The sequence below is a fragment of the Poromitra crassiceps genome (genome assembly GCF_964638095.1).
Source record: "Poromitra crassiceps genome assembly, contig: HAP1_SCAFFOLD_58, whole genome shotgun sequence".
Taxonomy (NCBI): Eukaryota; Metazoa; Chordata; class Actinopteri; order Beryciformes; family Melamphaidae; genus Poromitra; species Poromitra crassiceps.
Window position 1 is genome coordinate 1906008 of NW_028152259.1, and position 13198 is coordinate 1919205.

Here is a 13198-nt window from a genome sequence, read left to right on the forward strand (position 1 = left end):
GCAAGAGCTTCATCAGAGCTCTCAACCGGACCGCCAAGAAACCAGCGAAACCCATCCAGCGAGCCCCATGCAGACTGCCAGGCAGCAGCAGCAAAGCAGCAACTCGTTTGTCACAGACCCGCCGCAGAGCCAAGGAGAGCGGAGGAGAACGCCCACGGAGGGAGGAGTTGGAAGTAGAGGGGGGTTTCCTGCTGTTATGGAGGAAATTACTGTTCAAAACTATTGTTTAGATGTCTGACGCCAAAAATGAATGGTTAAAGTGACTGTTCTATCGAATTTCACAAAAAGCCGTTTATCTCTGAATAAATTTTCTGACGCTGAAACCATGCTGTATTCAACTGCTAATGCTTACATAACTACTAACTCTACAAACTAACTCTTTTAGACAGAGAAAGCACACATTCTATTAGTTGTTTTGAGATATTGTGTGTTCACAAAATCTTAGCAGAAAAGAATCCTCGGGTCTTGAAAGATGAGCCAGAATCCTCAAAAAAACCCTCTGGCAGAACCTACCTACAGTAAAAAAAAAAACGGCTGGCAGTGAATGTGTTAAAAGAATATGGGAAATTTTCAGGTTACCAAATTAATCAATCAAAATCTGAGGCAATGATGCTGGTGGGGAGCTGGCCACCACAGTTAGAAGGAAAATTTAAATTTCACTGGTCCAAGCAAGGATTCAGATATTTAGGAATTGTCATAACTCCTAGCACATCACAACTATTTAAGGCCAATTATGAGAAATTGATGGATGAAATAAAAACTGATCTTACAAGATGGGAAGTCCTTCCCCTTTCCCTGATAGGGCGTGTAGAAACAATAAGAATGAATGTACTACCAAGGTTGCTATTTTTGTTCCAATCCCTACCTATAGAGGTCCCTACTGCTACATTTAGAACAATTAACAAATGGCTATCTAAATGTATATGGCAAAACAAAAGACCCAGAATTAGACTTAAAAGACTATTATGCTCAAAAGAAAAGGGGGGTCTAGACTTACCCAACATGGAAAAATATTATTGGGCAGCTCAGCTCAGATCAATGGTAGCATGGCTATCTCAAGACAAAGACACAATATGGGTGGGGATGGAACAAAATCATTGCCCAAAAGCACCATTAGATGTAATCCCATTTTTGAACAAGGATTCTTGGAAAATACATAAAATTAATAATCAATGGGTAAAAACCACTCTGAAAATATGGTCAACCGTGAGACAGAAGCTAAGACTCCCCTCATCAATATCTATAGCGATGAAGATTGCACGAACTATTGATTTTCTCCCATCCAAAATAGGGGCAGGGTTTAAAGAATGGGAAAGAAAGGGTCTAATCATGTTGGGTCAAATGTTTGAAAGAGGGGTCCTGATGACCTTTGAACAACTTCAGCGCAGATATAACCTTCCACACAATGATTTTTTTTAAATATTTACAAATAAGACACTACCTCCAGAAACACAAAGAATGGGACAAATTATGTAATACACCATCACATCTAGAAAGTTTTTTTATGCTAACAATTGATGGGACTGTCAAAAAGAAAATCACCTCCTACATATATAAAATACTGCAAGGAGATTTAATGGATAATAGTCTGGACATTAAAAGAAAATGGGAACTGGAGATGGAATCTATAATTTCGGAAGAAGATTGGGAATTAGCATGCGCAGAGGGACACAAAACAACTAGTAGTCCCATCTGGAAGGAATTTGAATGGAAGGTTAAGATGAGGTTTTTCAGGACTCCTCATCACGTCAAAGTTTGGTGGTACCTCAGACAGATGTTGGAGGGGTTGCGGCCTGATAGGAGAGCATTCACACATATTCTGGGACTGCCCAAAATTAGGGGATTATTGGCAGAACATACAAACAGAAATTAAGAACTGTCTAGAGATTCGATTTCCCTTGGAACCATCTTACTATTTATTAGGAATAATACCAGAAGATATGGGAAACAATAACTTGAAACGAATACTTAGAGTCCTTCTGTTAACCGCTAAGAAAATGATCACAATCTCTTGGCTGAGACCGCAGCCCCCCACGATAACACAATGGAAGGAGAAGGTTAAAGATGTTTATCAGATGGAGGAAATAACTGCAAGGTTACAATTAAAGACAGAGGCATTCTTGATGAGGTGGTCACCAATCTTTTTGTATTTTGTTTTGCCTAGAGTGTAGTGAACAACACCTGTAGTAGGCTATTAATTTTATTTCTTCTTTTGCTTTAATTTGTCTATTATCTTCTATAATTTTGAACTGACTGTCATGCTGTATGTCTTTTCTCTACATACGAAGAAAAGACAATAACAAACCCGGTCATATGGGAATGGAGACTATGGACATTGAAAAGACAAGATTATATGGACTGCATTTCAATACACCCATACCTGTGATGTAAATGAATGAATAAATGTATAATTGCACTTGAGAAAATAAATAAAAATAAGTTCAAAAAAAAAAGAAAAAAAAAAGGGCCAAAGCAACATACGCTCTAAAAATCCAGCGTCACTTTTCCACCAATGACCCCCGGAGCATGTGGAAGGGCATCAAGTCCATAACAGATTACACCAAAAGAGATGTAGAATGCCCCAGGGACCCGTCTCTCCCTGATGCCCTCAACACATTCTATGCTCGCTTTGAGGACCCAAACATCCCTCCTGTCTCCAGGCTCACCCCCCCCCCCCCCCCAGTGTCTCTGCTGAGAGTGTGAGGAAGTGTCTGCAGAGAGTCAACCCCCGCAAGGCTGCAGGACCAGACAACATCCCTGGCCAGGTCCTTAAGGACTGCACACACCAGCTCTCAGAGGTGATGACGGACATTTTTAATGTCTCCCTCTCAACAGCAACTGTCCCAACATGCCTTAAAACTGCCTTAAAACCTTAAACCTTAAAACTGCCTTAAAAATCATCCCTGTCCCGAAATCCCCCACAGTGACATGTATGAAGGACTACCGCCCAATAGCACTCACCCCAATCATCACAAAGTGCTTTGAAAGGCTGGTCATGTCACACATAAAAGAGACCATCAGCACTACCATAGACCCCCACCAGTATGCATACAAGGAGAACCGCTCCACCGCAGACGCCATCTCCTACGTGGCTCACCTGGCCCTCACTCACCTGGAGAGCAAGAACTCCTACGTCAGACTGCTGTTCCTGGACTTTAGCTCTGCGTTCAACACCATCATTCCACAAACCCTGATTGACAAGCTGTCACAACTCGGACTAATCGTGCGTTCCTTTATCGCAAAAGAACTGGGAGGTGGAGGCTAAATGACGTCACATCCGTTTTGTTAGCGTTCCATTTGCAGAAAAGTTGAGCTGGGAAGTTCACTGTTCACTGGTCAGATCCACTCGCTAGCCAGGCTAGCCATTGTTAGCAATAACAGTTGATATAACATTTAGTGGCATTTTGCGCATACAAACACTGCAGCCTCATGTCCACACAGATAGAAGTAGGCCGTGCTGTGTGTACAGCTGATTTAACGAGACACAAACAAGACAGAAGTGCTAAATAGCATTTATATGATTATAACTACTGTTGTTGCGCGGAGCAGCCATCTTGGATTTTTTTAGGTCGGGGCTGCTGAGACTCCTACGAGTTTGGAATGGGAAATACCAGCTCTAGTGACGTCACGTCCCAGCTCATGAACTTTGAACCGGTAAGATTACCAGTTCCCAGTTATAAAGGAATGCACGATAAGCCCATCTCTGTGCAACTGGATACTGGACTTCCTGACAAACAGGCCCCAATCTGTCAGGATCCATGACATCCTGTCCTCCCGCATCATCCTCAACATCGGCTCCCCCCAGGGATGTGTACTCAGCTCTCTACTGTACATACTGCTCACATACGACTGCTCAGCCTGGAACCTGAGCAATCACATCGTGAAGTTCGCTGACGACACGGCAGTGGTAGGGCTCATCACAAACAACGATGAGTCTGCGTACAGACAGGAAGTGGAGAAATTGGAGGCATGGTGCAACAAACAACCTCTCCAATGTGAAGAAGACGAAGAAGATGATAATAGACTTCAGGAAATCCAGCTCCACCCCCCCTCCCCTCATCATCGGGGGAGCAGCTGTCGAAGTTGTCCCATGTTTTAAATATCTGGGAGTGCACATCTCCGACACTCTCACATGGAGCCTGAACACAACCAGTACAGTGAAGAAGGCCAACCAACGCCTCTACTTCCTGAGGAGGCTGAAGCGTGCTGGCCTCGGCACCTCAGTCCTCACCTCCTTCTACAGGTGTGTGGTGGAGAGCGTCCTCACCTCCTTCTACAGGTGTGTGGTGGAGAGCGTCCTCACCTCCTGCATCACTGTGTGGTATGGCAGCTGCTCTGCTGCAGATAAACAAGCACTGCAGCGTGTGGTCAAAACCACACATAGGATCATTGGCTGCCGCCTGCCAAACCATCAGTGACATCTTCCAGGACAGATGCAAGAATAAAGCTGGTAAAATCATGAAGGACTGTACCCACCCTGCCAATGGACTGGTTGCCCCTCCCCCCCTCTGGTAGGAGGCTACGCAGCATCAAAGCCAGAACCACCAGGCTCAAGAATAGCTTCTTTAAAACTCTCTCGTAACGGACAAGCCCCGTCTTTTATTGTCACACGAACACCACAACACATGCATGCGGCCACAACACACTCATGCTGACGGTGGCCGGTGAAAAGTGTCCTCTGCATTTAACCCATCCAGGCATGTCCTTTCCTCCGGGGGGCAGGCCAGGAGCAGTGGTCGCTTTCTCGTACAGCGCCCGGGGACCAACTTCGGATGTTGTCGTCACTGGTCGGATGACGATGACGATCTGATCTTCTGCATGTTTTTAGTGGGGGGGTTATATATGGAGGAACCCCCTGGGGGAGCACGGGGAGAACATGCAAACTCCACACAGAGAGAAAGACCCTTACGACGAGATAACCCACCTGGGCAGTAGGCACTGAAGATATGGGGGGGAACACAACCACAGCGCCCACAGTGTCCCAGGCGAGAATCGAACTCAGGACCTTCTGACTGTGAGGCGACAGCTCTACCACTGAGCCACCGTGCCCCTCTTTCCGGTGGCTGTGAGAATTATGAACAATGCATAACCACTCTAACGTTACACACTTTAGTTTTCACGTATCTAATTATATACATATATATTACTATCTTTTATATATAGTACATAGCATGTATTATATCTTTATATGTATATATCTAAACTGCTGCTCGTGTAATGTACTGCTGCTACTTCTTATAACTTTTACCTTATTTTTTTACGTATCTAATTATATACTTATATATTATTTTTTATATATAGTACATAGTATGTATTATATCTATATATGTATATCTCAAATCTGCTGCTCGTGAAATTAACTGCTGCCACACTCCTCGCACTTTAATGCCGCCAGCTGTGAGCATAACAAAATGAACTTTAAGTGGCTCCCTGTTGAGCGAACACATGCACCTTAAATTGTTTCCCTTGCTCTTACATCAGGTATTATGTTGTTTTTATGATGATTCTAATTTATATGTTGTTTTTATATTGTTCTCCTTCTTAGTACTCAGTTGTTCTTATGATATTTTATGATTTATGATATCCTAGTTGACATATCCACCAGGACCTTGAGCCCATATTTCGTTCCCTTCCATGTTTCATGTTTTGGAATGACAATAAATATCCTTGAACCTTGAACCTTGAACCACTAGGAATACATAAGTGCATACTTCTTCCTACTCCTTTTCCAACATCATATTTAATGTGTGTTGTTTATAAGTTTGCCTATTGACTTTATTGTATCATTAGAAATCACGCGTGCTTGATTCTATCGCAGGCTTGCTAAACTCACCCACCCTGGAGCTCAACCACAACACAGGCTCGCATACACAGCTGGGCCGCTGCGCAGCCTCGCCCGCACGTGGCCTCGCCTGCTCTATTGGCATGTGCTGCACACAATTGCTCAACTTCGCATCACTGATGATATCACTCCCTGATGACATCACAATTCCTCGAGTGACCATCACTGATCACATCATGGAGTACTCGAGTGACATCACTCAGCGCACTATAGAGGGAATGCACGTGACGTCACGGACGCGACAGTCAGTGCGGGTACGCCCACTCAGCTGCAGTGAGTGTCAAAACGTCTAAACAAGCCAGGTGGTGCCGCCCGGTCACGGTGTTTAGCGTTCAGCTTCCGCGAGAAAACAACGTAAATGGGAAAGTGCTGTTGTGCCATTGACTGTAAAAATAGATTCAACAAGGCGTCGGAGGTATCTTTTTACAGGCTGCCGAAAGCTAATGAAATGGTCCCGGTCTTCTCTGCAGCTATCCAGGGTTTCAATGAGGGCTCATTCATTCTCTGGCTGTGTTTTACCTGCACAGATATAACGTTACATGAGTGACAGTGTTCACTATGATTGAACAAAGCTAGCGTGTGTTAGTGACAGCGTATGCTATATTTTTCTTAATAAAAGTTGTAATAAAATAAATATTTACCTCTCCACATACAACCAGAATATCCATTGCTTTAATGTCGCCAACAAATCCAGCCTTGAAGTACAACCACGCGTCCAGGCTCTTGTATGCTTCCCTGGCGTCTATATTAAGTAGCTACATATAAATGTCAGGAAACCCTATTCATGGCCACATGTCTACGTCCATGGACCACTGGTTCTTTGGCAAGCTATAAGGGTCACATTCGAGTCCAACTGCCTTTAATTTAAGCAGATAATCGTTTATATTAGCCGTGGTTTCGCTACTACCCCTGGCGGAAGCCACGTTTGTTTTGGAAATTTGACACTCAGTGCTGCTTAGTCCGGCTGAGGGGGCGTGTTCGGGAGGGGGCGTGGCGTCGGTGCATTCCCTCTATAGAGCTGAGCACTCAGTCATGTGACATTTGTTGCCCTGGAAGTGAGTTCCCCATTCATTTTCTCCATAGACATTTTGAAAAATCCTTAAAGGTCCCATTCCGTGCAAAAGCTGTTTTTACTTGTAAATGCATATATACTGCTGTCAGCCCTCCCTGTAATGAGTGGTCACAAGCTCAGAACTGCCACAGTTGGATTTGTCCCTATACAGCTCTCTCAAGCAGTCTCCTCCAAGCCACACCCCCAAACGCTTCGTTTGCCCAGACGGGGGATCGGGACGTCACAAGCTTCCTCACGCATACTGCGCGGGTCTCTCTCACACAAGCTACCTGCACCAATTTGTCTATAGCCACAAAATTAACACTTCTAGCTGGAGCGACGCCAACTGTACGTGATCCAGCAACTGCAGAGGTGCATTCGGTAAGTCTAGGCATTTTGAGATGTCCTCTTTAGCGTAGTAACCGTTAAGTTAACGATAACTCGCAACCTAGCGTGCTGGTCCACAGACGCTAATCTGACGCTAATCCGCCCCAGGCTGGGAGCCTGGGGCGGGCTCTCCCTCAGCGGCCACTGGGAACTGTTAGTTCTGAATATATTATAGAAACAGAGCATTCTTGGGAAGCGACGAGATGAGGAAGTGAGAACTCCGTCACAACAAACGGGGTTGCTATATTTTCGACAAATGCTACATTGCCCCGGAGGGCAATGTACAACATTTAAAGCTATCAATGAAAATAAATGCGATACATGCATGGAAACGGCTTTAGCGAATCTTTAATCAAACTCCATTCAAATGCAGTTTTAACGGAGGAAGACAGCGGGATAAGTTAACCAGTGGGGATAATAGGCGACTCACATCCAGAATTGACATTTTATTCACTTAGAGCATTGGTTCCCAAACTGTGGTCCGCGGGGCTCCTCCGCCTGGTGGTCCGCCAGAGAATTGCATTTTTTTTTTATTTTTTTTACAGACAACAGTTTTTACATACACATTAACCCTGAGCAGTTGCCGGATTGGGCCGATTTTCGGAAATATCGCGATATTTGGGAAACATCACAATTTTGAACATTTACTTTCAGAGGCTGCAGCAGGCTCAGTTTTAAAGCCAGAGCGAAGTTTCTGGTATCATATGAAACTAGAAGACTTAAGGAATGGATGTGTACCAAACATGTCATGCTAGCTTGTCAGGAAGGAAGGTAGCTAAATAACACTCCAAATTTAGGCAACATTTTGGTGAGGGAAAAAAACTTTTTCAAAGGGGTCCTCTTTTTCACAGCCTAATGTTGGCAGGTGTGTGTGTGTGTGTGTGTGTGTGTGTGTGTGTGTGTGTGTGAGAGAGAGAGTGAGTGTCCGTGTGTGTTCATTTTGAACCAGCTAGTAGCCTTATATTGTTATTTAGCCTTTCTGCTGCTATTGCATAGTTAAATCATCAAATTTTATTTTATGGGCGGGGGGGGGGGGGGTTATACGCAGTGGAAGTGGTCCATGGGAAATTTGGTTTGGTACGTAGTGGTACTTGGTCGGAAAGGTTTGGGAACCCCTGACTTAAAGTAACCTCTCTGTGGATTATATATACGCTGAATTGAAGAGTGGCGCCTGGTAATCTATTTCATGTACCTCTGTATATCAATAAACTTTATATATAACATAAACCCAGAGGAGAATCCCGATTTCTTCTGCTTCTCTATGCTTCTCTATGGAGCTCTAGGCTCAGGTTGTCTGAGTGTATTGTGGAGCTGCACGCGCTGTGATTTACTCATCTACGTTCGGGGCTTAGCGATAGGTGAATTTCATATGAAGTTGATGATGGTCCTTTTGTTATTTGAGCTGTTTTTGCTTTCATTTAGTTTTGTTTAAACTTCTTTTACGTGTTGGAAATAAAGATGATCAAATCAAATCAAATATGCAGACAAGAGTAAAGGTTAAATAACTCACCCATGGTCTCATCTCTACCAGCCGTTTCCTCTCCAGTAGTCTGCTGTGATTGGGTGGAGCATAGCCAGGTACCAGACGTCACACAGGGTCCCGCCCCAGTTGGCTACCCTCCGCTTGTTGTGTTTACTCCACTGGAGGAAGAGCGCCCTCAGCTGGTGGCTGAGGGGGGCAGGCTGTCTGAAGAGCCAGGCAGAAAACATCCACTGGAAACGGCACTGTGTGTACTGAAGGAACACACTGTGTGGTCTGAAGGATGAGAGAAACAGAGGGTAACAATAAGATGGACAGGGACGCTGGAACTAGGGGTGCTTAGGGCACTGCAGCAACCCCTCCTGGCGGGGAGCTGTACCTCCAAGACTAAAGGGTTTACTTAAATCAATAAAAAATATCGGTCCTGATGGATTCGGTGCTGAATTTTACAAGAAATTCTGTGACATTCTTGCCCCACTCCTCAGAATACATCTAGCTCTAACGCCTACATTCCACTGAGTCCGTGTTTGGTCCGTCTGCGCTGCGGTACGGCTTCGGAGCCGATACGTTTCCACTCTAATCATTGTGTCAACTCCCACCTACTCCGCTGCGTTGCGTGTCTACTCCGTCCCAGCTCCGACGATCCGGAGCTCTCCGAAGCAGATACGCAAGGCTTCTATTTTTCACGGATGACGGAGCAAAGCCACAGCAAGTTGGGCGGAGCCAGGCATGGAGTCAACAGGGCAGAGGTGTTTACAGCATTCAATATCAAGCCAGAGGACAAACATGTATGAGGAAAAGTTCATAATTGAAGTGGAAAACCACAAAATAATATATGACACGACCCATCCTTTTTACAAAGACAACACCAAGCAAGTCCACCCCTCCTCTGCTTCTCCAGTTGGGAACAATGATCTTCTGCCTGTTTGTTGTTGTATTTATCCCACATACAAATTGTCTCGCGCGATTTTACCGTGGTAACCTGTGGGTCTTGTCTAGAGGTCGACCGATATTGCTTTTTCAATGGCCGATGCCGATGCCGATCTTTAGAGAGCAGGGCGGCCGATGGCCGATATATAATGCCGATTATTATTTATTTTGTTCATTCGATAAAATACGATTAAAATAAACTCCTCAAAAAAAGTTTGGAAACGTTATTTTGCTCGATTATTTCTCCCCTTTAATAATACCAATTGGTATTGTATTTTATATAGTTGGAAAGCCTGATTAGTCACCTTTACAACGGGGTACAACTTGTAAGGATTGTGCATTCGTGGAATGAGAAACACACAGCTAAACGTGTGGGTAGCGCCCCCAAAAAATGTGCAATATTCTTCTGTTGGTATTTTTTTTTAAAGAAATCTAGTAGCCTAGATTTCCATTATCTATTCATGCACATTGAAAATCGAATATAACATTATACTGTAGGCCTACATCTAATATAAGATGTTATCTTATATCAATTATTCTTTTTATTAAATAGAAAAATACATTGGGTTATGCGGTATAGATTTCAGTAGTGACTGGTAGTCTATAGCGAGAGAGCAGTATGTCAGATAACTCATTCATGCACTGTTCTATACATTAACAATAATAATAATAATAATGTAACTGTTTAGATTTGCTGTCATTTGATGGGAGAAGTGTGTTTGCAGAAGATGGTGGTGACCGAGGAAACGTAACGTTACAGTAGGCTCATGGGTGCATGAGAAGACTCACATTCAGTGGCGGACTGCATAATCGGGCACGTCGGGCAAATGCCCGGTGGCCTGGCCTGGCCTGGCCTGCCAAATTTTTTTTTTTTTTTTTGCAGGCCGATGCAGATTAATTAAAAATGCCAGTAATCGGCCCCAATTAATCGGCCGGCCGATTAATCGGTCGACCTCTAGTCTTGTCACTCCAGCTGTCTGGCGGAGCGGAGGCGTGATTTCTAACCCCACATAGGATAGGCAATAACCACGCCCTGTGCCCGCCTACGCAGCAGTCAAGCGCCGGGATTGGCCGGAGCAAGTCTTTTGTGTTCTTCTTTTGACAGATGGAATCTCCCACACCACAAACACTGGAGGGCACGCAGCCCAGCGATTTCATGAACCAACTGAATAACTCTTGATAACGGACAGCGATTTCAGCGGACATTGAGAGCGGACATTGAAATGAATTATGGTCGCATAATAATTGTAATCTACACAATGTACACAATCTACAAAAACATGTATGTGTTCACGTATCGTTCATTTCCTCTAATATAATGTATCATATCGTTAATTTCAAGCTCAATTCTTACCCAGAGAAAAGGTATAGCACTGTATAAATGTAACAAGCAATAGTTTTTTAAACATCTTTATTTTAAAAGATGAATAAACCCAGGTGCTTTAGTCCCAAGCTTCAACAAGCAGACTTTTTATCTAAAAAATCAAATACAATAATAAAATACAGTCCAGTTTTTTCTTCTACATTTTTCACAAGTCCAGCTGGGAATCCCTCTTCCAGTCCCAACAAAAAAACTACAAAAATAATCATATAAAACAATATAAAACCATAGATAAAGTTGTACACACCACAACCAATAAAATCAAAAGTAAAATAAATTATAAATAGCAATAAAGTAAAACACCAATAGCCTATACAAAACATGCAATAAAACCATAGATAAAAAGTTGAACACACCACAACCAATAAAGCTATAATTAAAATAAATGATATGCAAACATGCATCATAAAACCTAGATAAAGTTAAAAACACAATCAATAAAACCAAAAGTATATATAATTATATATAGCTAATAAAACTGTTGGGAATGGGAATGGAATAGACCAGTGTCCTCTAGAGAGAGAGGCGTCAGCGGAGGACCAAAATGCGAGACTCATTAGCCAATGAACACTACACGGCTCTGGAATGGACAGGTCACAGCATCCATCTCTGGGGAGAGGTAAATAGTGAGGAAATAGTCTCAGTGGATAAATGGAAACATTTTACATTTAAAACTATACTTACTGTGTCTTATCAGTGATGGAGGCAGAGGTCACAAGGAGCAGCAGCAGGTGACTTCAGGCAGCATGGTCACTGGGTTGGGACAATATCGGAGGAGAGGAGAGGAAAGGAGTGGAGAGAGGGAAGAGGAGAGGAGGTAAATTACACGAGGAAATCATCTCAGTGAATAAATGGAAACTTTTACATTTCAAACTATACCTACTCAGACAAAGTTGGTATCATTTTGGGTGGCTTTTTCTCTCTGACACAGAGTGTACCAGATGATGAGGAGCTGGTGCTCTGACCCTCTTGGCTGGCTGGCCGTAAACATGATCAGGTCCTGTTGTGACCTTTGTGGGGCGTCCAGCAGCAAGGCGGCGTCTTCCCCCCAAGGGTACCCTGCGTCTCGCCACTGCTGTTGGCTGTGCAGGGATAGCAGGGCCAGCATGCCTGGCAGCTCTACGTATGGCTCTAGATCTAACAGATGTCAAACCGTTGTTTGTGTACCGGCCAAACATATGTAAGGCTGTGCTGATCTTGGATGGATTGTCTTTGATTTTTTTAAAGGCCTTTACTGCAGCCAGTAATGGGGTTGTGAGAGACAGGTTGCTGTTGACCATGGCTAACAGCTCCTTATATATTTCAGCTAATCCCTCTTCAGCAGCTTGACGTGATTCTGGAAAACGAGACCAATAGTAATTTAACCAACAATTGTGAAATATTGTCTAGTTGTCTAGTGGTGTATTGGGTTCTATTATACCAACTCGGCACCAAAAAGTATTTGCACGTGAATAACAAAATGTGAATATTGATATAGGCCACAGTTGAAAGCACGCGTTCTGACTCAATACCTTCCTCCGATTCAGCCTGTTGAACCTCTTCAGCTACCATCACCAGATCCGTCTCTTCTCGACAGGTGTCACCGGCAGTGTCCACGTCTGCAACTGCATCTGTCCCTCTGGATGGCACAGCCTCTTCCTTCAACGGCTGCAGAAACTGGAGGGGAACATTATCCTCTGAAAATGAAACAAGATACCAAAATTTATGTCACGCACCTCCATTGAGTAGCCTACAGTTTACACTACACTACACTGCCATAGCCTGTACTTTGTATTTTACTTACTACCAGTTGCCATGTACAGCAGCTTTGCCTTCATGTCTGCTGTTTGTGGCAGGAAGTTGGTGCTGGGGACGCTGTGCTGGAGGACGACACCTGCCTGGTGTTTGCAGGGCCCACCACTGCTACCCATGGGACAGGTGCACATCTCCAGCTGTATGTCAACGACATAGACCTTTCCAGGAGTGGAGGAGCTTTTGACCTCAAAGTGGCTGTCATCAATCTATGTGAAAAAGTGACAGCGAAGACAGATAACAGACAGGAAGCAAACATGCATATTAAAAAACTGCCTGGACATTTCTTTCAGTCTCAAACTTTGCCAGGAGAAATTAATCTCCATCTATTAATCA

General features: G+C 43.9%; 1 protein-coding gene across 3 annotated transcripts in view; it reads right to left on the reverse strand.

Annotated features, from left to right (window-relative positions):
- Positions 1-13025, reverse strand: part of LOC310800741 (PDZ domain-containing protein 2-like) — a 98883-nt gene extending 85858 nt beyond the window's left edge. The window contains exons 1-5 of one of the 3 annotated variants that reach the window (XM_083664676.1): positions 12855-13025; positions 12583-12747; positions 11955-12407; positions 11756-11824; positions 8791-9036 (exon numbers count right to left, since the gene is read on the reverse strand). In XM_083664676.1, coding sequence (XP_083520802.1) covers positions 8791-8794 — 4 coding nt within the window. In that variant the 5' untranslated portion in view covers positions 8795-9036; positions 11756-11824; positions 11955-12407; positions 12583-12747; positions 12855-13025. Of the gene's footprint in view, positions 1-8790; positions 9037-11553; positions 11681-11755; positions 11825-11954; positions 12408-12582; positions 12748-12854 lie in introns of those variants that run through there. The other 2 variants (XM_083664671.1, XM_083664672.1) reach the window with 2 other exon arrangements.
- Between the last annotated feature and the right edge of the window lie 173 nt (positions 13026-13198).